Source organism: Parasteatoda tepidariorum, chromosome 3 (genome assembly GCF_982258835.1).
Source record: "Parasteatoda tepidariorum strain Cologne lab strain chromosome 3, Ptep-v5.0, whole genome shotgun sequence".
Taxonomy (NCBI): domain Eukaryota; kingdom Metazoa; phylum Arthropoda; class Arachnida; order Araneae; family Theridiidae; genus Parasteatoda; species Parasteatoda tepidariorum.
The window spans coordinates 37,308,172-37,331,397 of record NC_141757.1 but is presented as its reverse complement, the minus strand read 5'-3'; the positions used below and the strand labels follow the sequence as shown (position 1 = coordinate 37,331,397).

The 23,226-nt window shown below is 31.1% G+C and overlaps 2 protein-coding genes across 5 annotated transcripts in view; one reads left to right on the top strand and one right to left on the bottom strand.

Annotated features, from left to right (window-relative positions):
* Positions 1-2,897: 2,897 nt before the first annotated feature.
* Positions 2,898-5,852, bottom strand: LOC139426389 (uncharacterized). The gene is made up of 3 exons (XM_087160077.1): positions 5,100-5,852; positions 3,134-4,898; positions 2,898-3,043 (listed from the first exon to the last, which is right to left on the bottom strand). The coding sequence occupies exons 1-3, from the start codon at positions 5,850-5,852 to the stop codon at positions 2,898-2,900; spliced, it is 2,664 nt and encodes an 887-aa protein (XP_087016203.1).
* A 735-nt stretch (positions 5,853-6,587) lies between these two features.
* The window catches only part of LOC107445356 (nose resistant to fluoxetine protein 6), a 70,721-nt gene continuing 54,082 nt past the window's right edge, over positions 6,588-23,226 (top strand). For 2 of the 4 annotated variants that reach the window (XM_087159099.1, XM_087159097.1), the window contains exons 1-3: positions 6,588-6,723; positions 20,735-21,081; positions 22,543-22,760. In XM_087159099.1, coding sequence (XP_087015225.1) covers positions 20,760-21,081; positions 22,543-22,760 — 540 coding nt within the window. In that variant the 5' untranslated portion in view covers positions 6,588-6,723; positions 20,735-20,759. Of the gene's footprint in view, positions 6,724-12,736; positions 12,949-20,734; positions 21,082-22,542; positions 22,761-23,226 lie in introns of those variants that run through there. The other 2 variants (XM_087159098.1, XM_087159096.1) reach the window with 1 other exon arrangement.

The following is a 23,226-nucleotide window of genomic DNA, read 5'->3' as shown; positions in this document are numbered from 1 at the left end:
TAATTAATTACAATGAATAATTACATTAAAAATGTATTATATCGATCGATTTTATTAAAAAAATTTATTTTAAAAGAAAACTAATTAGATCGATTAATTTAAACAAAAGTCAATACATAAACAAACTTTTGAATACAAAAAAAAATTTCTGTTCCATTACCGTTGGTATTAAATAAGTAATTTCCTAGAAACATGTTTAAAAGACTTAATATAAATAAAATAATATCGCGTGGTTTCAAAGTATAAATTTGGTGACGAAGACCACACGTCCTACCACGTAATGTTCATTGAATTCGCGATCGCAACGAACTATAGGGGGCGTTGAGACGAATACCTGCGATTTCCGTATGAACAGTCATTCAGTTACTCTGGAGACGTCTTTAATGTAGCGTGTAGCATTGTAACGTTCCTTCTTTATTGTGGCATATTAAATTTAAAAAAGAAAAATGTTGGATATTCTTTCTTATTCAAACGAAAACAAAATGGTATCTCTTTTTTTTTAAGAGAAGGAACATCCAAAACACATCGGAAAGATATTTGTAAATGAACAGACAAAAAATATGTATATTCTTATAAGAGTTAAAACCTAATGCCTGAGACGCCCATTTAAACTTTACATTCCATAGTTTTAAGAATCATATTACTTCAAAAATTAAAATGAACAAAAAGTAGGACATAAAGCCTCATAATTTTATATAATTTAATTTTGTAAACAAAAATTTTTGACAACAATTTATATCAAAAAATTTTAAGTTTCAATAAAAATCATTACTAAAAAGCGTAATATAAAGAATGCTTACGAAACCAAAAAACAATTCTTGTTTGACGCCGTTTCTTAGTGCTACGAAAATGTGTCTGGGATTTGCCAAAAACAAAACAAGATGCAATTTTATTTTTTTAGGAGTGAAATATGTTACCGAAAAAACGAAAATGTATCAATTCCCTTGACATGAAACTTTATCTTAGAAAACGTAAGTTTTGAAAATGTTATTTCGTTTGGAATTTTATTAGAGTTCATATGGCGATAGCATCAAGTGAAAGAAAATAGAGTTTGTTTTGAATCCATGCTAAACTCTATATCGGCCCCTTTTCCACCGAAATCCGATTGACTACTTTGATTTTAAATAAAGTGTTTTATTTTATGATTTGTCGCAGAAATTTTAAGTGTAGATTGGCGGCACTTAAAAATCACCAAATCTGTGGCTGCGGTGGCGTTAATACGTAGGTACCGAATATTTATTCCATACTTTTCTGAATCATATTACTTCAAACATTAGAATATGTCAGAAGTATACATAAACACATAATGTTATACCATTTTATTTTTCAAAAAAAGTACTTTGACAAAAAAATTTTTCAAAAATTTATAAACTAAAAAATGTAAAATAAAGAATTCTTAAAATAAAAAAACGATTTTAAAAATTCCTCATATTGAAATAAAAACTTTCATTTTGTTTCTTTTTTTTATTCGTTTAGTTCTTAATCAGACATAAAAAAAAACCATTTTGTAGAGAACTATCACCAAATAAGAAAAAAAAATAATTACAAGCAAATTTTTTATTATAAAAATCATAACACTCACCTGCTTTATAAATCTGCAGAATTCGAAATGAAATGTTCATAGTTTGAAAATTTTATTTTCAAATTATATATACATTGATTATATATATGATTATCCCTTCATTACTTTTAGATAACATACCACACAGCAAAATTTTATAATTTTAAGATCTCGATATAAATTTCAATATGTAACTTGAAAAACAGAATAGCTGAATTCTAGTTGAAATTATTCTTTGAAAATTAAAAGGTACTTACCAAGAAAATGATAAAAATTTATTAATAATTAGCACAAATGATACTATTTCAAGCAATTCGGATGATTCTCTATTGTTGTTTTCCAAATTATATAGACACAGAAATATATACTATTCTATAAAGAAGAAGAATATTTTATAACTATTACAGTTCTGTACGTTCTGAATTCACATTTATTCATTGGAATGACGAAAGCAATGTTGACTCCGCTTTAATTTGCAATAAATTGAAGACAGAAAAAAATATTTTACCGTAATACATACATCTGTAACAGCAAGCGATCATGAAATCGGAAGTTATGTTGTTGGTAATAGAAGGGTAAAAATTATTGAGAAATTGTTCTTCAAATGCTTGGCGTGTTCTGCTTCAATGTTTGGCGTGTTCTGGTCAGTTGTTTCAAGTTCTTCTACCTTTTCCTTGGGGAAATTTTGCTTCTTATTTGCTACTAAGAAAATGGCGTCCATCTTTGCCAATGGTTATGTTAGAACTAATACCCGATATTTTCAGGCTCCCGCTAGAGGGCGTACTCAAGCGTTGCGATCGCGAATAAAATCCTCTAGGAGTCCCTCCAGTTTACTATTGTTAAAAAGGTTTGATGCTTATGCAAGTATTAGTTTAAGTAATTACATAAATCGTACCATGCGAGCTAAAAGCTATTCAATGGAGATATAATTATGCACCGAACTGTTTCCATGGAAACTACTTGGAATGTTAAAAAAGATAACTTATTTCTTTATCTACTTCAATAGAACAGGTATCAAATAAAAGATCTCTTACCTTGTTCTTCTACCCGGGTCGGTCCGTACCTAAATAAATTAAATCAGTGACCACAAACTCAATAAATATGCTAAATCGAATTGGTTAACATATGTATATTAACAGCACTAAACACTACAAAAACAACATGATCTTTCCAACGACAGTAACATAATCAAACTAACTAAAAATTGTTGTTCTTAGAGAGTTCTAAATCTCGTGGCGCCATCTATTGGTTCGTTTTCTAGCAAAGGAAAATGGTATTCTGTTTTTAACACTCCCCCTTTTGAGTTTCGGGGCATGTTGAACCGAATCTCAATACTTCATTGTCCAAATCTGGATGGTGGGCGAACAACACGTCCAACTCTGGTAGTAGCAGGAACTGAATCAGGAATGTCCGATGATGTTCTTTCTGGCTCATCTTTGGAAGTCACTGGCAGCTGATCTTCGTTGTTGAGATTCTCCTCGTCTAGTTATAATGGGCAGAGATTTTGAATTGGTCTGATCAGAATTCCGGATTTGGTCTTAACTTTGGCTCTTCTGATCAGTCCATCTATACTTGTGTAAACTGAGAGTATTCTTCCCAAGGGCCAATGTATTCTTTTGAGATTATCATTCCAAATCAAGATGATATCTCCAACTTTAGGATGGTATGTTGGTTCTCGAACTGTCAGTCTATGATGTAGCTGACTCAGATATTCACTACGGAATCTTGCTCGTAAATCTGTCATCAGTCTTCTTCTATACGCAAGTCTTTTGTTTAATTCCGTCTTGTCAGTTAGCTTTAATCTATCCAAGTCCGTAGTACTACTAGTACGAGTGTCTTTCAGAAATAAATCAGCTGTTAAAGGACATAAATCATCGGGATCATCGCTAACATATGTTAAGGGTCTTGAATTGAGTTGGCTTTCACAATCACACAAAACAGTTTCAATTTCCTGGTAATTTAAGGATGTATGACCTAGAACCTTCCTCAAAATTCTTTTCAAAAATCCTATTAACCTCTCAAAAAATCCTCCCCACCATGGAGCAGTGGGAGGTAGGAATCTCCATAAAATTGGAGAAAAGGTTGTCTTTAGTCTTTCTAGGTTGATATTCTTCAGAGAGTTGTTAGTTCCAATAAAATTAGTCCCATTGTCGGAGTAGATAATTGACGGACGTCCTCTGCGCGCGATAAATCTTCTTAAGGCAAGTATGAAATTATCTGTTGAAAGTGATATCAATAGTTCTAAGTGTACTGCCCTATAAATCGCACAGGTGAAAATTGCGATCCACACTTTCTTGTTGTCCTTCGTAAGCAACGGTCCAGCAACATCCACTCCCATAACTTCAAAAATTGAGGCGTTTTTTACTATGTCCTCCGGGAGCATTCCTTCTGGTATTTCAGGTCTTTTCACATTAAATCGTTGACAAGTTATGCAGGTTTTCAGTACCTTTTTTACAGTTCTTCTAGCTTTTAATATCCAATAATCTTCTCTCAGAGCTACCATTAAAGATTGTACTCCAGGATGTCCAAGTTCTTGGTGTTTGTGTAAAATAAGTCTCTTAACAACATGATGATCAGATGGTAAAATAATTGGAACTTTAAAGTTTTCATTGTCTTCTCGCATAATGATTTTTGTTTTAATTCTCACAAGTCCATTAGCGTCTGTAAATATCGACAGGAGTTTCAGACTCTTCAATTTTTCGCCTTGGAATGAGTCTTCTTGAACTCTTTTCAAGATTTTGAGTTCAGCTTTAATAAGCTCTTCTACAGATAATTTTCCTGTTTTCTTACTGCTTGCTCTGGAATTTTCAAAAAATCTATATATCCAGCCTGTAATTCTGATTATTTTCTTGTAGGATGATATGTTGTTGTAAAATTCGTCATCTTTCATATTTAAAGATGATACAATGATTTTCTTCTTCTCGGCATGCACTATTTTTTCATCAGGAACTAGATCAAAATTAGGCCAGTTTTCTCTTGATTCTTTAAGCCAAGATGTTCCTTCGTGCCATTGTCTCTTCAATAGGGTTTTAACTGTGCAACCTCTTGAAGGCAAATCCGCTGGATTTTGGGTTCCCGGAATAAACTTCCAATCACTAGCTTTTGAAAGTCTTCTAATTTCGTCAACTCGATTGGATACGAAAATCGCCCAAGGGCCTTCTTTCCTTATCCAATAAAGAGCGTCCATGGAGTAGCTCCAAAAAAATGTTTCAATATCTTCCAATCTTAAATCCCTTTTGTGTTGGCGCCAACTACCTTCATTAATATTCGGATACGGCGGCGAATTTTGTAATTCTTTCACTCTCATTAAATCAGTCTTTTCTTTAGCTATCAACTGCTTATTCAAAAAATTAATCAAATCAGTTAAAGAATATTTTTCTCCGAATTCTTTATTAAATTCAAATATTAAATCGTTTGGGATTGACTTAAGTATTACGGGGGATAATAAAGTACTAAAAGTATCTGATGAAATACATAACGATTCTAAACTTCTTATATGGATTTGTATTTTATCAAATAATTGCCGAAAATTTTTTACATCACCAGAACGCTTTAAAGGGATAATTTCTAATAATTGACTCATGTGGTTGTTTATCAATGTTTCTTTTCTTCCGAAGCGCTGTTCTAGCAAATCAATAGCTTTAACATAATTTTCTGAGGAAATAGCAAAACCTCCTATCGTTTCTAAAGCTGTTCCACATAGATGAGCTTTTAAATAGTTAAATTTACTGACATCATCTAACGATTTGTTTTTATGTATCGATGTTTCGAAAGAGTTCCAGAGTGTGAGCCAATCACTTATATTTCCCGAAAATTTCGGGATTACTATCTTTGGTAATTTTATATTCAGCATTTCTGGTTTCGTTTCTACTTCCACTTCGCGATTAGTAGTAGGAGCTATATGTTGGGGAAAATTGAGAGGTTCCCGAATATTTTTCTTTTGATTCAAATTACGCAAACATTTATTAGCTTTAAATCTCCACGTTACTATCTTTTCACGGTATTCTTCTGCAGTTTCTAATTCTTTATCTAAATCCTCAGATTTAAACAGATTTTCTAATTCAGAATCAACTGTTTTGAGAGACTCGAATTTATCATTTAATTGTTCAATAATTAGATCAATTTCGGTTTCTTCATCAGTTATTTCGTTTTTTTGAATTTCTGATTCTATCTTTGAAATTAGCTTAGTAACTGATGTTCTTAACGTAGTGCGTTTCTTTTTAAGGAGCTCAATGTTTGTGGCCATTTTAGAGCTATTATTATTCCCAGTATTTTCAGTTCCAGTGTCCATTTATTTTTATAACACTATAAATCAAATTTATAATAATAGTTCTTATTTTATTAAAATACGAACCGATAGTGCGGGCTGGGATGCCATGTTAAAAAAGATAACTTATTTCTTTATCTACTTCAATAGAACAGGTATCAAATAAAAGATATCTTACCTTGTTCTTCTACCCGGGTCGGTAAGTACCTAAATAAATTAAATCAGTGACCACAAACTCAATAAATATGCTCCATCGAATTGGTTAACATATGTATATTAACAGCACTAAACACTACAAAAACAACATGATCTTTCCAACGACAGTAACATAATCAAACTAACTAAAAATTGTTGTTCTTAGAGAGTTCTAAATCTCGTGGCGCCATCTATTGGTTCGTTTTCTAACAAAGAAAAATGGTATTCTGTTTTTAACATGGAACCTTAATTGGGTATACTATAAGCTACGTCACAGGTCGTGTTATTCCTACTAAATTTAACTAGTAAGCAGCATTTACTGCGAACCTGATTTCTAGCGACAAGTAAACATTAAACGAAATGTGTTGTTATGAGTCGCTACTCGTCAGGTTGGAAATGTATTAGTCTAGTTCCTTTTGAAATAATTTATTTTGTTGTTTTATCTAAGTTTATTAATTTAGTAAACATATTTAAAACTCAGCTTATTAATTAAACTAAAAGGTAAATATTATTCTCAGTAAAATTTTCGGAGTGGAAGTAGTTGTGCTTTTTTCATATTATACCCAATTGCGAAACTCAGACGTTCTTTAAGACAGAGAATATATCAAATGGGATGGTAAAGGCGTAAGATAGCTCGATGATAAGTTAGTTGAGAAGTCTTGTTCGCTGCATTTGCTGTCATCATTTTTCAATATGTCAGGTAAATTAGAAAATTCTTCAGTACTTTTTAAAGCGCATGATATTTTTGAAATTTATTACTATTAACCCATTGTTTTGGCTAATTAGGAAATGTGTGAAAAATTTACTAATAATTGCATTATGGTTCATTACAATTACTCTTTAAAAAGATTACTTACATTAAGCTTTCACAGTTATTTTATGTGTTTGTATGATTTTCATGCATAATATGTATATTTCAAATAGTCTGGAAAAAAATCAGACTAATTGAGTAAAGACTGGTTTATTTAATAACCCTTAAGGTATTAGGTCTCACTACACTGAGTCTAAAAAGTTTACGACTGATTTTACTTCATTATGTTACTAGTGATAAAGAGCCGGCTCAATTCTGAATTTTTTGACTTTCATTAATCCACTCCGTAGACTTATAGTTTTGAACCCAACCCAGAAGGCAAGAGAACACCTTGATCAAGCATTGGGGCAAACTAGCCTTCGAGAAAGACTTTTTGATGAATCTAGCTCGCTTTTGCGTTACATGAGGGGAAAGACACGAAAACCTTCCACATATAGCCCGACGGCAATGGGATTCTAACCCCTGATCCGTCTACATTTGAGGATATTTTACATCTGCACTGTGGTCGATGCGAATCGGGAAAAGAATTCATATCAACCAGCCACCGCTTATATTCGAACCAAGTCACCTCATTTGGAGAGGAACATTCCATTCCCTGAACCACAGCGTCTCTTAATCAGGCTGATTAAAAGCGTACTTAAGACATTTTTCTAATCAACTTAGTGCATTGTAAAACGAAGACAGTTATTTGCAAAAATACTGATTATTCAATTGGGCAATAACTATATTTATATCATTTATTAGTAGCATTTTTAGATAAAGTGAATGAATTTGTAAAAGTCGTGAAAAAGTCAACAAAAAACATCTGTGTATGCTACGACCTTTTGTTTACTTTCTTAGTTTTTGAAATGGATTTGAAAAACTAGATATAACTTCAGAAAATTATGCACTTTTTTATAATAAACTTCAAAATCTATTTTTTTTATACTTTATCATTGTACAAAAGAACAGAAGTAAATAAAAACATACAATAAATATAGATTACATTCTTTGAAGTAATGTACCCCCGAAAGTAGTCTTGTAGCTTGTAGACAACGGGGTTCTGAAATAACGTTGCAAATGACTTTTGACACATTGACTTTTCGAAAATTTTCGGATACAATGTTTTTCGTTGTTTTTCAATGGGGAGAGGGGCTGAAATCAGATAAAAGGAAAAATACGTTCCACGTAAAGGGCATGCAGATTGTGTTCTAATTGGAGGCTCTGCTCTTAGCACATCTCGTTAATGCTTCGCATTTATGGTCTTTCTCGTTGTAAATTAGAGATTTCACTGAAAAAGTATTTCGATTTTATATATTTTCTTTATTTAATTGTTACTTTAACGTAATAACGTAAGCTTTTTTCTTCTGATTTTTTTTAATTAATTCTACTTGAATTAATTCTTTAATATTTTATTCGAATTTAACTTAGAAAATAGCTATTGAAACACATTCATCTTAAAGGAAAATATTTCGAAATAAATTAACAATAATCTCCAGATTAATTCTATAGAGATGGGTATTACGATGGCTTATCAAGTTTGTCCAGTGACTACGTGATCTGATCTGGCTTAATGGAATTCTTGGATATTTATTTTTTGTCCGTATCATTGTCTGCGCAGAAAAAAAAATCCTACTTTCATACATTCTTCTTTTTATACTTCCTACAAATGTCGCTAACTAATCTCCACCTCTGATTTGCAATCATTTCTACTTCTCTTCGCTAATTCTATGAATATAAATCTTTGGAAATATATATTATTTGTCTTACTGTCGATAAACAGACTAAAACAAGGAGGGAAAATGAGATAGAACTTAACATTCATCTTCATATTCCAGCGATTTTAAACATATAATGACATCAAACATAATTTTCAAGAGTTTTTCTTTCTTTTCTTTATTTTTTTGTTTTCGGAACATTTGATCGAAAATCTCTTTACAAGTAGAGGATAAAGAAAACAATTATTCTAAATCACGGTTTTCCCAATTATCCAATACTACGGCTTGTGATGACAAAATTATTTCATCCGTTAAAGGTACTTCAGGTTTCTTTTATATATTGTTAATATATAAGACAAATACAATACAAATAAGTAGCGTACAAATTATTTATATTTTCACAATTAGTAATATTTTTGCTTAGCCCTTTATCATATTTTTTCAGTTATTTGTGCATATTTACAATTAACTTTTTTTACTATTTTGAGTTAGTATATTTTAATTAGTCCAGATCGTTTAATTAGATTGATCGCAGAAACTAACAAATTTCGAAACCTTCAATGAATTTAATGTTACGAAATTTGTTATTAAACTTGAAAATTTCAAGTTCGATATTTTTCTTCTGTAAAATCTTAATTATTTTATATACTTCTGTAATTATGAATCAAACTCAGAATATAAGTATTACGAAGCAACAAGCTGTGTGAAATGAATCAACAATCCACGATGAAAAGCAAAAAAAAAAAAAAAAAAAATTAAAAAAATTCAAACTTTTCCAATTGCAATTGGATATTAATTTTCAATTCAAATTTCACCGATTATAGTTTTTGCTAGTAATGTTATGTTTTGCAGTGCAGACTAATGTGGTTTGTATATATATATTAAAACTAACACAAAAGAGTTTCGCAGAAAATTTGAATAGATATAAGTTGAAAAATGACAATTGTTCTAAACGATGACGAAATTAGGGCTAGCATTTTCCTCTTTTTTATTTTCAATTATCACGAAATGATATAGTGCAAAAATATAAAATTATCCAGAGAAAAAAATATTTCTTCTTGTCTAGCAGCAAACAACTATATGGCTAAAGTTAGAAAAATTAACGAAAATATGGCTTTAACTTTTGAATCAACAACAAAATAATGCAGAAAAAAAATCTCACTAGATGTGCACACACATGTGGCCCTTTCTGCACACTCAATTTCAACTCTGTATCTGAATTTCTGCGTTCTGCAGTGTAGCGATGTTGCTCACATTGTTTTAACTGTAAGTTAAACAATTCCTGAACGAATTATGGAATGTTAAATTTTTGTGTGAAACAATTGTGAAATGTAATCTTTTTAATCACTCAAACTTCCAGTACGTTTCTCTATGCACCTTCATAATTTCTCGTTTCATAGTTTGTGCTCAGTAAAGCAAAATGTAATGTTATGTTGAATACCAAAAACAGCGGTAGCGATTAAAGTGATTCGTAAACCCTTTGCAATAGTTTTCAGCTACCAACTCCCATTAATTACACGGGAGGAACAATTTTTCCTTGTTTTCTGTTGCATAAGATTTTTGAGCGGATCTTTGATATTTTTGAGTCACTGATTTTAAATTTAATTCGAGTTACAAATTACAGTTTCAATTAATTTTAATTATACATTAAAAACTAGGATATTTAAAAAATTATTCGAATGAAAATTAAATGTCCCCCCGACTCTGCTTTGTTGGCAGTGGTAAGAAAAAACCTTAGATAAAATTTCAGTTCATGATGCGATACGTTAAAGTCATATGTTTCTTTTGTCAAAGAAGAAGGAAAATATGTCTATATATGTATATAAAGACAAAAAATAAACGAAAATGAATCCAGACGAAAAATAAACTAAACTGAAAATATAATTTCGGAAAAATGTTTTTTTAGCTTTCCGAATGAAAATATATTCAAATTTCAAATCCCCACACCCGAATCAGGTTAGATGAAGTACTTGAATAAATGCAACAAAACAGACGGATGTCAATAAAATACGAATATGTCATATGAATAAAATGAATTTTTATTATTTTTTTAATACAATGATTAACGAATTGTTAAACATTTTAAGTTATCGCTAGATTTATGATAATTAAAATCTATTAACCCCAAGACTGCTTTTCAAGCATCACTGACACTTTTAAATTACCTACCAGTCTAAATGTTTTATTTTATTTTACTACCCTAATTGAACAGCCAACCGAATTCCGAGTTCATGACTATCAACGTTCAACTTCGTATCATTGTAATTTTGAACCCAACCTAGAAGACAAAGGAACTCCTGGATCAAGTATTGGTAGAAATTTGCCTTCGTGGAGGATTTTTAGAGGGAACTAACCCGCATTTGAATTACATGGAGAGGAAAAAACACAAAAAAACTCCCACGGTTTGCCTAACGTCAAGGGGACTCAAACCATAATCCGTCTACTACTGAGGATATTTTACGTCAACACTGTGGTCGGTGCAAGCCGGATGCGGAATTCGTATCAACCAGCCATCGCTTTGATTCGAACCTAGTTCACCTCATTGGGAAGTGAACGCTCTATCCCCTGAGCCATCACGGCTCACTCTATATATGAAATATTTTTGCCTAGGGACCAATGATGTCTAGTGACCATTTTATTTACCGGTATTATATGCTATGAGTGCAAGCAGTAAGTTTTGCCGTGTAAACTTATAATGGTTGCATTCATTTCTTACACCGTTGAATGGAGAGCAAACGATTCATATTTGCATTAAATTTATAATATGATTAAAAAAATGGTAGGTTTTATAAAATTTGTTTTTCAATTCGAGTGTTTAGTTTTTTTAATACTTTTTTGCATTAAATTTAAATTGTGAAATATCAGTAAAGGAGCGTAAGGAAAAGCAACGTGTTGATGCACATTTAAGAGAAAAAATGAAACTTTTATTTTCTTTTTCATATTCAGTATTCTTATTCAGGGCTAAAGAGAATAGAAGGGATAGTTCACGCCGCTCTTAGAGCTGAAGCTACGATTTCCCTCCTCATGACGTCACTGTGTCCACAGATCTCGGAGATCGCAAGCAAAGATATTATGATAACTTTGCATCTTTCTCTTTGTAAAAATAAGTTTAGACTTTTTCTGGTTATTAGCTTTCAAACTTTACACAATTAACACATTATTTCTCTTCATAAACATAGTTCAAAAAAACTTTCTTGGACATTATATTAAAAAAAAACCTTTTTAAACTTATAAAAATATTTTACTAGTTGGCGAACATGACACTATAAATACTTTATTTTAAATAGTTCAGTTTTAACTTTAATTATTAAGAAAAATGAAAGCATATATCGACACTTTTTTTATCTACATATTCTTTTATAACAATAAGTTGAGCTAAATTTAGAATCCCTGATTTTAAAATATGCCGTTAATAGCAATTTGTTCATACTTAATCATTAGGAAACATCAACCTTAAACGCTAATTACTGAAACAAAATAACAATTTAGGTTCATAATGATATTAGAAATTTTACAATTGTTTATAGATATTTAAATTTACGATTATATAATTTATAGATATTTAAATTTAAGAAAATATAATATTAAAAAAATCATAAATATTTAGAATAGCTACATTAAAAAATATGTTATGAAATTAGGAGAATTTCAACTATATACTATATATTTTATTTATACTTTTTATTTACATTTTAATTTTCTTTGACTTCATCCATTTTTTAATTTTTTTCACCTGCCTTTCTTTTTGAAGTAACGAGGCGGTGTCTATTTAGATAATGAATTTTTATAAAAGTTCTTAACGACAGAATAAGCGTATTGCTGTTTTTTATTAACTGTGTCATTTCGGAATCCATTCTTTGCATAGTTGTTCATTTACTTTATACACGTTGTTCATTTACTTTATAACACGCGGAAAATTATATTTTTTCCCTTATTTTTCTATCAGAATTTTTGAAAGTTGCAACCGCGCAAACTGGCATTTCGATAATAGTTTTAAATTCTTGTAAATTCACTGCAAAACCTGAGGAAAGTCATTATAGAATATAACAAATGTCTTAGAATATCTCGCAAAAAGAAATGCTCCAATATTAGTTAGAGCTAGTAAGGCCGAACGCTCCGTTCTTGAAGTAAAAGTGCGAGCTTTGCGCCAAAGTGACGTCACTAGAGAAAATCGGAGTATTGGCGCGGCGAGGAGTTAACCAGCTCTTCTATTCTCCTTAGCTCTGATTCTTATCAGGATTGATAATCAGTTCTTGGCGGATCAAAAAAAAACTTCTGCCACGTCAAAGGCCACATGCAAACAACAGGTGTACAATTATAATGAACATGATTGGAAGCCTTCCAAATAATCGTATGTCTAGTCACACTGCTAATCTATCCACTTAACATTAAAAGGGACAGCCTTCGTATATTGCTGGTAAGCTGTAACTCTTTCTTTTTTCAAATTTTCTTATATTGTAAGTCGGTATAAATTTCATTTGTTCGTTGTTACGGAATGCTAGACCGAATCTTTGCGTAAAATCCAAAATCATTTATGCTCGGGTCATGAAATTTGGATATTGACAAAAGGGCGATTTTAGCCACCGATACTAAATATCGTTTACAAATTTCGATTTGTCCGATGCGGAGAGATGTTCGAAAAATTTGTTTTTCGTATTGGTTTAACTTCAGCCATTGTTATAGATTAACTGTAAGCGATTATGTTTATAGCAGGGTTGACACGGGCGACTTCAGAAGTTTAAAAGAAAAATGGAAAAGGTTATTTATAGTAATTACTATAAGCAAGTTGAGTTCTTTAAGCATATTTTTTTTTTCAAAATACTATCGAAAATATATTAAAAAAATGGTAGAAATCACATTATCCAACTCATCTGTAGAAACAAATAGATGATTAGGAGTAGTGAGGAGGAATGGAGATGAGATATATTAAAAGTGTTAATGTTTTAAATGTGAATAATTTAAAATGTAAGTCATAGTGGTAGTTGCTATTGATTAATTAAAGAAATAAGAAATATATAAAACTGAATTGAGTTTCTACCATTTTTTTTTAACAATTATTGTGGCCTGTGGCATCCTTGTTATACGTAAACAGGGCTGCTTACTCTACTATGTGTTTTCTTCTTCAAAATACATCATTAAGGGGATAGCAATTAACAACTGAAGCTGACAGTACGTTTGGTGATTTTGCTAACAATTTAAAATCTTCACCCTTGATAGATGGACGGAAGAGTCTTGTTATATAAGCTTTCGAATCGTTTACAAGTAGTGCGCAGGCCTAAAAGCGGAACGGAAAAGAGAAAATACTGGTAGTAGAACTATTTCAATAATAGATAATTTTCAGGGGGAGTAAATCTAATCTTAACAATAAATAATTCACTGCACATTTATTTTCGGGTAAGAAGCAATTCACTATTTAAATTTTTTCGGTTAAAAAAATTTGGTAGTTATGGATATTATATTATTCCCGAAAAAAAGCTAAAAGTTAAATTTATTTGTTACCAGCTTTTACTCATTTCCGTCTTGCTATATATCAACTTTCACCCCTGATAGTGGGGTGAAAAATAACTTTAAATCAAATTTATAAACAAAAGAATAATACATTAAAGCATAATTTTAGCTACTACTAGAAGAAAGTTGGCAAGCTTGTGTTTATATTGCACGTTCTTAACAATTTAGCAAAGAATTTTTTGGAGTTTCGTGATTAGCTTAGATAGCACAGAGCTGTATATTTGCCAATTTAAATTCTGGGTAAGGAGTGGATGGGAGTAGGAGTTTCATTTTTATATTAAAGGTGGTAATGAATCTTTTAAATTATTGGAATTATAAATATAATTCAATAAGATATTGAATACCACTAAATGCAAATAAATCAATCTCTGAGGATCAAAGTGGGAGTGGCCCCCATTATAACGGAATACTCAATTAAACTGACATACATAAAGGTTTTACTAATTTTTACTATATATCACAGTATTATGTGAAATATAACTTTATTGTATTTAACACGTGGTTACTCTTATAAAAAGTGGGCCTAAGTACCCTAATTCTATAAGTTTTACTCTTTAATTCGCCACCAATTTACTACAACTTTTGTAGAAAGCGGAGCAGTTGGCATCCCTGATTTATTAGAGATGCCAACTTGCCCCGGACAGCGGATAAATATTTTCGAGGGGCAGTCGTTTAATGTATGATTCTTGGTTTAGTAAATTCGATTTATAGGGATATTTATTAGAGATGCCCCGGACATCGGATAAATATTTTCGAGTGGCAGTCGTTTAATGTATGATTCTTGGTTTAGCAAATTCGATTTATAGGGATATTTATTAGAGATGCCAACTTGCCCCGGACAGCGGATAAATATTTTCGAGGGGCAGTCGTTTAATGTATGATTCTTGGTTTAGTAAATTCGATTTATAGGGATATTTATTAGAGATGCCCCGGACAGCGGATAAATATTTTCGAGTAGCAGTCGTTTAATGTATGATTCTTGGTTTAGTAAATTCGATTTATAGGGATATTTATTAGAGATGCCAACTTGCCCCGGACAGCGGATAAATATTTTCGAGGGGCAGTCGTTTAATGTATGATTCTTGGTTTAGTAAATTCGATTTATAGGGATATTTATTAGAGATGCCAACTTGCCCCGTACAGCGGATAAATATTTTCGAGGGGCAGTCGTTTAATGTATGATTCTTGGTTTAGTAAATTCGATTTATAGGGATATTTATTAGAGATGCCAATTTGCCCCGGACAGCGGATAAATATTTTCGAGGGGCAGTCGTTTAATGTATGATTCTTGGTTTAGTAAATTCGATTTATAGGGATATTTATTAGAGATGCCAACTTGCCCCGGACAGCGGATAAATATTTTCGAGGGGCAGTCGTTTAATGTATGATTCTTGGTTTAGTAAATTCGATTTATAGGGATATTTATTAGAGATGCCAACTTGCCCCGGACAGCGGATAAACATTTTCGAGTAGCAGTCGTTTAATGTATGATTCTTGGTTTAGTAAATTCGATTTATAGGGATATTTATTAGAGATGCCAACTTGCCCCGGACAGCGGATAAATATTTTCGAGTGGCAGTCGTTTAATGTATGATTCTTGGTTTAGCAAATTCGATTTATAGGATCTTTTTACTCAGCACTAAGTAATTCAAGTGTTTATATGAAACATTATTACTTATTATTTATATTACTTTTTACAGTTAAGCCGTTTTAAGTCTTTTAAAGAGTTTGCAAAATTAGCCGAAAATCTGTAAAGTTTAGTTTGAAACCAGAGCAGTTGACATCTCTGTTTTATATGAAAAGGGATGGTACGGGCGATTAAAAATGTAAGAAGTGGGATAGAAATGATTTATTTTTATTTTATCTTTTATCAATTTTTATCAATCAAAGATTTCACAGTTAAGTTATCAACCATTATCATTTTAAGCAATTTTGGCTCCACACTAACATTTAAAGTAGCAATTTCCATTTTTTGCATTTAATTTTGGACATTGTTAAACTTTGTGTCCAAATGCTTCACATTTATAACACTTTAAACCCTTATCCTTTAGTATGCAATATATTGAAATATGATTTCTTGAACCACAATTGTAACAAATTTTATTATTAAAAGTTTCAACACCTTATCTTTTCATTTTTATTTTCATATTTGTTTTTATTCCTATTTGCAATAATTTTTCTTACATTATACCTATCATCATATTTTGCTTTTGTTCTATCATAGGAATTATATTTACTATCAAAGTCATGTTTTGTTTTGATTTCATCGAAAGCACTTTTACTCTTTGCAAAATCACTTTTTATTATTTCATAAACTTTAAGTTTTTATAATATATAAAGTTCTAATTTTTGCAACCATACAAAACAATTTTGTTTTCATGTTTATCGTTAATCCCCTTAATTGCATAATGCATAAAAGCAGCATCTATTTTTCCGAAATTACACAACTCTTTCATTTTCAAATAATATTCTTGCGCGGATTCAGAATCCATCATTCTACGTCTACTCAAAAGATCATGCAAATTAACAGAATTAATTTCAAAAGAAAATTAATCAATCAAAGCTTCTTTTAATTTTTGCCATGAATTTATTTCTGGTACAGTTCTGGCAAATAAAGAAGCGTTACCACCAAGAGATCTTTTAGCAAAAATAAATTTTTACAAATCAGACAAATGAAGCAATTTTGAAATATTTTCGAAATGTTCGAGCCAATGAACAATATTTTCATGTGATTCTGCATTATACTTAAAAATAGTACTTTCGATATCAAAATAATTAATAGCAACATTTTGAAATTCAAAACTTCTAAATGTTTTTTTGTCATCTTTACTAGAATCAAAATTTTTGTTTTCAACATTGCACTGCATTGAAAAAATACTTTCAATCTTTTTATTTATCATATTTTGATTAGCTGGCTTCGAAGTTTCAGTTTCACTTCTATGATTATTTATTTCTTTTTCTGACTAAGAGCTGGACGCGTTGGCGTCGTTCACAAGCTCTGCCATTTGGTTTAAATCCAGTAACAAGGTCAAAATATTCTTAGCTATTTCTGTTTTATACCTTCAAAGGAAAAATTGAGAATATTAGAAACAGTTTTTATTTCGTTAAGTGTGAATTTGTTTTTCAATATACTTTAACTTATTTTTAAATTCTTCGCTTTCAATTGTGAAATCAAAACCATTAAAATTTCTTAATAGTTTTCGATTAGAACGATCACCTTCTTCATCAAATATGAATTTATGTAGTTATTTTATCTGTTTTATAATTCCTCAATGCAATGCTTATTTCTTTAATATCATCAAGAATCATTTTTAATGATTAAAAATCTACATACCCCTTTTATACTTGCTGAGATGAGATTGACAAGAATTGAAAGCATCGTCAGAACATCAGAAAGAACATCATTCGCTTATTTATTGTTCGTTAGAATCAAATATATATTTATCTTGATGAAAATCAAAAATAATTTCAAATTGATTTAAATCGATATAATTCCTTCAATATCCAATTTCTTCACGATCTCACTTCTGAATTTGTGAGGTGGCAGGTGTGGTCAGGCGACTTTGAATATGAAAATAAGGATTTCTTCCAGTAAACAAAATTATACATTGACAAATAACTTTACATGAATATGGACGATTCACATAACAAACAAATTATACAAATAATAAATTCGAAAGCGTTCATCTTAGAACTGGGCCAGTACTTCTCTTTGAAGTACGTACGTCTTTCACTCTTTTTCAAACTGTCTTCTTACTGACTTTTTGTCTTGTGCGCAGGAGGTGTGTCTAAAGAATTGCTTCTTTTAAAGTTAAATACTAAAAAACATGATTAAAAAGAACTTGGCTTTTAAAATTTATTGATGAAAATTTATCAAAGAACAACATTACTTCTTTAACCTACTAGTATCACTAGTAAGATCGATACCAATTACAATGAATAGCACTGGGGATCAACTTTTTTTCTGTTGCATGAGGAGTTTTAAGAGATTTTCGATACCGTCGAAAAATACAAGTTTTAAAACGTTATATATAACAGAAAATTGCACAAACTTTACTAAACCACTGTCTCGGACTTCCTAGTCTCTAATTCCCAAGATTCCCTCTGAACCCACCAATAATTATGAAGTACAAAATATTAGCAAGAAACTAAAATCAAAGAAGGCACCAGGTGATGACAATATTAAGAATAAAATGGTTAAACTTTTACCAAATACTTACATCTCCACCTTAACAGATATTTACAATGCCTGTCTGCACTTAAATTATTTTCCCACAAACTGGAAGAATGCTTCCATTATTCTGATTCCCAAAGCAAACAAAAACCTAACCTTACCCGAGAGCTTTAGACCAATCAGCCTATTGTGTATTTTTGGTAAAATTCTAGAACGTATATTGTATAACAGAATAAAGCCTTTTCTAGGCTGTCTGCCTAATGAGCAGTACGGTTTCAGAAAAAACTTAAGATACCACCAAACAACTCCTTCGAATCATTGACTTCATTGGTAAGGGCCTGCACAACAAACAGACAACTGCATTTCTCATGCTTGACATCAGCAAAGCATTCGATCGAGTTTGGCACGCTGGTATCGTGTACAAACTAATTAATTTAAACTTTCCCTATGGCATTCATGGGTGAAAGCCCTTATATAGCAAGACGGAAAAGAGAAAACCCTGGTACGTAAAACATTTCATTCCAGCATTTTTTTCGAAAAAAATGAAATATCTGTAACTATCAAGATTTCTTTTATAATTCTGGCATATATATAAAACTGCTTCTTTTCCAAGATACAGTAGATATTGTTGAAAAATTTTAAAAAAGAATAAGTAAACTCCTCCCCAAAACTAGCTATAACTGAAATGGTTTTACTACCAGCCTTTCCTCTTTTCCGTCTCGCTTTCACCCCTGATGGCGTTGTAAAAATAATACATAACTACTTATCAAACCGTACTTTTAATATTAAACTAAATAGTGTTGTTTCATCCAGGAGAAAAATAAATGCGGGTGTTCCCCAAGGGAGCATTCTAGGACCGATACTGTTCATTATTTATACCCACGATTTCCCCATATTTCACGACGACCACAACAGTATCACGGCGTTTTACGCTGACGATACTGGAATCTTGCAGAAATCTCTCAAACCAGATAATGCACTTCAAAAACTACAGAACAAGTTATATGATGTGGAAGACTGGTGCCTAAATTGGAAGTTCAAACTAAATGCTAGTAAATCGCAACTTCTAATAATACGAAAGAATAGAAAGTCCTACTCTAATAAATACCAACTAGTTCTCTTTAACAACACTATACCCATAGTTGATAAAGCTACATATTTAGGCTTAATCATTAATAAAAAACTGACCTGGTCTGCCCATGTAAATAACATTAAAAATAAAGTATATGCAGCAACCAACAAACTTCAAACACTTTTTCATAACCGACACCTTAGTTAAAAACTGAAAAAACTCCTGTATACCTCGATGATACGTCCTATTATGACGTACGCCTCAGCTGCCTGGTGTAACGCCTCCGAAAAAGACCTCAAAAAACTTATCGTACTCCAAAACAACATCTTGAGGAAACTCACGGGAGTCAGATGGTTTATCCGCAACAATGCCATTCATAGAGTTCTTAACATTGACCGCTTTGACCATCATTTCAACAAATCAAATAGAAACTTCTTTATTAAAGCCGCCACCTGCAATACCGCAAATTTTAATGATATTTTCGACTGCATAAATCTCAAAGAGGATGCAAAAATTCGACCCATTGCACACTTCTACACTTCTGATATCATACTAACATTTAGCAACACAAACACTCACTGACGGCCGGGTCTCTACTTAACAGAGCCACATTTACTTACACATATACACACATCCTCACAATCCTTTAACTCGCCCCCTTTTGTATGTATTTCCAAACTGTAAATATTCATTAGTGTTTATTTTCCAATTGTACTTTAATTTTACCTTTTTCATGTACATTTTTATTACTTATAATATTGTCATTGCCTAATAATGGCAAAGTGCCATTTTTCTTTTCTCAAGAACTCCATTTGCTCCCCAAACTTTAATTTTGTCATGTATGTCTGTAAGTTTAACTTCAAGATGAATGGGAAAAGGGCCGTAAGGCCTCAGACGCCCAGTTCCACTACAACGAACGAACGAACGAACGAACAAACTTTACTACAAACTTTTAGGGGAGTTAGAGTACATCCTTAAGATTAAAAATGCATGGGAACTGATACCTGGTAATGTCGTTATACAAAGCAAGAGGAGCATCCCTTATCATGAACTGTTTTTTAGTGTGAGTCTGAACAGTACATTATATGGAAGCGTCTTTTATGAACTGTTCTTGGTGATGTACTCTGACTCTCCTAGTAGTTTGTCACAATATTTGCGCAACCCATGTTATTTATAACGTTTTTAAACTTGTTCATTTTAGCTATAAACAGACTCAAAATGTCATTGAAAAAATTTGTAGCTTTAGTTGCAGATTTAATTCAGATTTGAAATATCCCCACATGAATTAAGCAAAATCAAGTATTTGTGTAAATGCAACAAAAGTTTTCTTTCCCCAGTGTATTTGATTTCCTTCAGTACAGTAAAATGAGCAGCATCAGTTTTTTTTAAAACTCTACACGTTTATTACCAGACTTACGATTATTAATTAGTATTTTAATCATTATACAGGTTATCAAAACACCCAAATGGAAAAATGAAAGCGATTATCATCCCTATCAAGCTGATTCTTGTAGTTTTGTTCCTTCACCAGGCAAATGGATTAAGAAACCAAACTTTTAAGCATGTCACAATTCCACAACATGCAAAGATGGTTCCCGGAATCACTCAAGACAACATCATCTTGGCGTGGATGAATACGGAGGCTACATTAAAGAAAGCATACTTGAACCTGATTAAAAGTTTAGTAACGAATGCATTCGGCTTATCTCTCACTACTAATATATCTCAAAATTGTACTTACAGTTTATTTGAATACTTAAATGGATTGAGGAATATGAAAACCTGGGCTTTCAAAAGTAAGATTTCTATTTTTGAATCGTTTTTTCTCTCACGATATATATATATATATATATATATATATATATATATATATATATATATATATATATATATATATATATATATATATATATATATATATATATATATATATATATATATATATAGCATATTTTGAATTAGGGATTACACTTCCTTCTAATTCTAAAATTATCAATATAACACAGCTAGTTACTTCCGCTACTAAATATGATGAAATATTTACGAAAAATTTGTTAGAAAATATTGTACGGTACGCTTGGAAAAAGCGACTGCCGAAAAAGAAAAATCAGCACAGGAAATTCAGCTTGAAAAATTCAGCTTAAAGCGGAAATTTTAAATCCACAATAAGTTTATGTTTTTTCCCAAATTTATTAAATTTATTTGTTATGTTTAACGTATTAGTTATTTCGTGTTAGTATACTTTGGAGTAGCTTGGCCTGCATACCTGATATTTACGGCACTGTCTCGATGTTGGAGGGAGAGACTCAGGCATTCTTTGTGAATCATTGGGTTAGAGCGAAAGTGAAAAAGCCCGTGTGGCAAACAAAAAGACTTCATCTATTTTTTATAGAATGTCTGAGTGACAAATTTCAAATCTACAATAAGTTTATGTTTTTTTCCAAAGTTATTAAATTTATTTGTTATGTTTAACGTATCAGTTATTTCGTATTAGTATACTTTGAAGTATCTCGGCCTGCATACCTGATATATATATATATATATATATATATATATATATATATATATATATATATATATATATATATATATATATATATATATATATATATATATATATATATATATATATATATATATATATATATATATATATATATATATATATATATATATAGTGAATATAATCATATAATTCTACATCACGCAAAGGGTTAACGCTTTCCACTCGAGAAGTGACTGTCAGTCACCAATGTCACCTGTCAATTACCCACCACTCTAATTGTAATATTTTTTTCAACTCATTGTTTAGTTACCACTTCATTCAGCGGTCTCAGAGTATTATAAGGTAAGTTTGTAAAAATCTTTCAAAATGTTAGTGGTTGCGTCCATTTTTTTCACTGTTGAAAGGACTTCGAGTGCAAAATGGTTAAATGTCTGCAACTCTATTAAATATTTGGCAATGTAGTAGTTGGCAGTCCTGATTCTATAATTGCATTTCAATAAGTCTTTTTAACACCATTTGAGAAATATTTCATCGGAAAGAGTAAAAATTGGCAGATCTGTCACGTGGTGAGACTATTAAAATGTTTGCAATATTACCTAAAATTCGGAAATCTTCAGTTTTTAGTTGTCTACTACTGTATTAAATATCCTCCAAAAATCGTAGCAGTTTAGAGCCCTGTATTTTTTCCTAGTTTTAATATGAAAAAAAAATCGTACTACCACAGTTTACTTATTTTTGTTTTTCCTTTTAGTGTTGGATTCATCTGGGAAAATACCAAATGGTGTGATGGGCGGAAATCCTATGGCGTTTGGCGACTTTGATACATGTCTTCAAATAGAATCTCCAAGTCGAAGTTTTCATGGACAGTATTGCCATATAGATTTAAATCTACCATTGCCAGAGAAACCACTAATGTCACCAATAGAAATGCCAATTGAAATCATTCATAGTCTGTTTGAACCTAACACAGTAAATAGCTTTAAATGAATCTTTATGTAACATAAGACATCATTGATTTAACCCGATATCATTTCATACATCTGCTATGTCACTTAATTACCTAACACTAAATACTTAATATTTTTTTCATCCTGCAACATAATTGTTTCAGCAACGACTTTAATTTCTAAATTTATTTCTTATTAAATTCTTCTCCAACTTTTTCTTTCGCTTTCTAAGCTTCTTCGCTTTTTTCTGACATATAACTTATGTGAATGATAAAAAAATGAGTGATAAAATGATAAAAAAATTATTGAATAATAAAAAAATTATTTCATATTACCGGAGTATGTCATTCCCCTCCCCTTAAAAGTTTAACTTTTAAGAGCGTTATTTTGATCTTCAGACAATGTGCGATAGTTGTATTTTTTGATGGGCTTGATTTTATTTTATATTGATGTAGGTTATAAAAAATGTATATTGCGTCAGTTTGAGC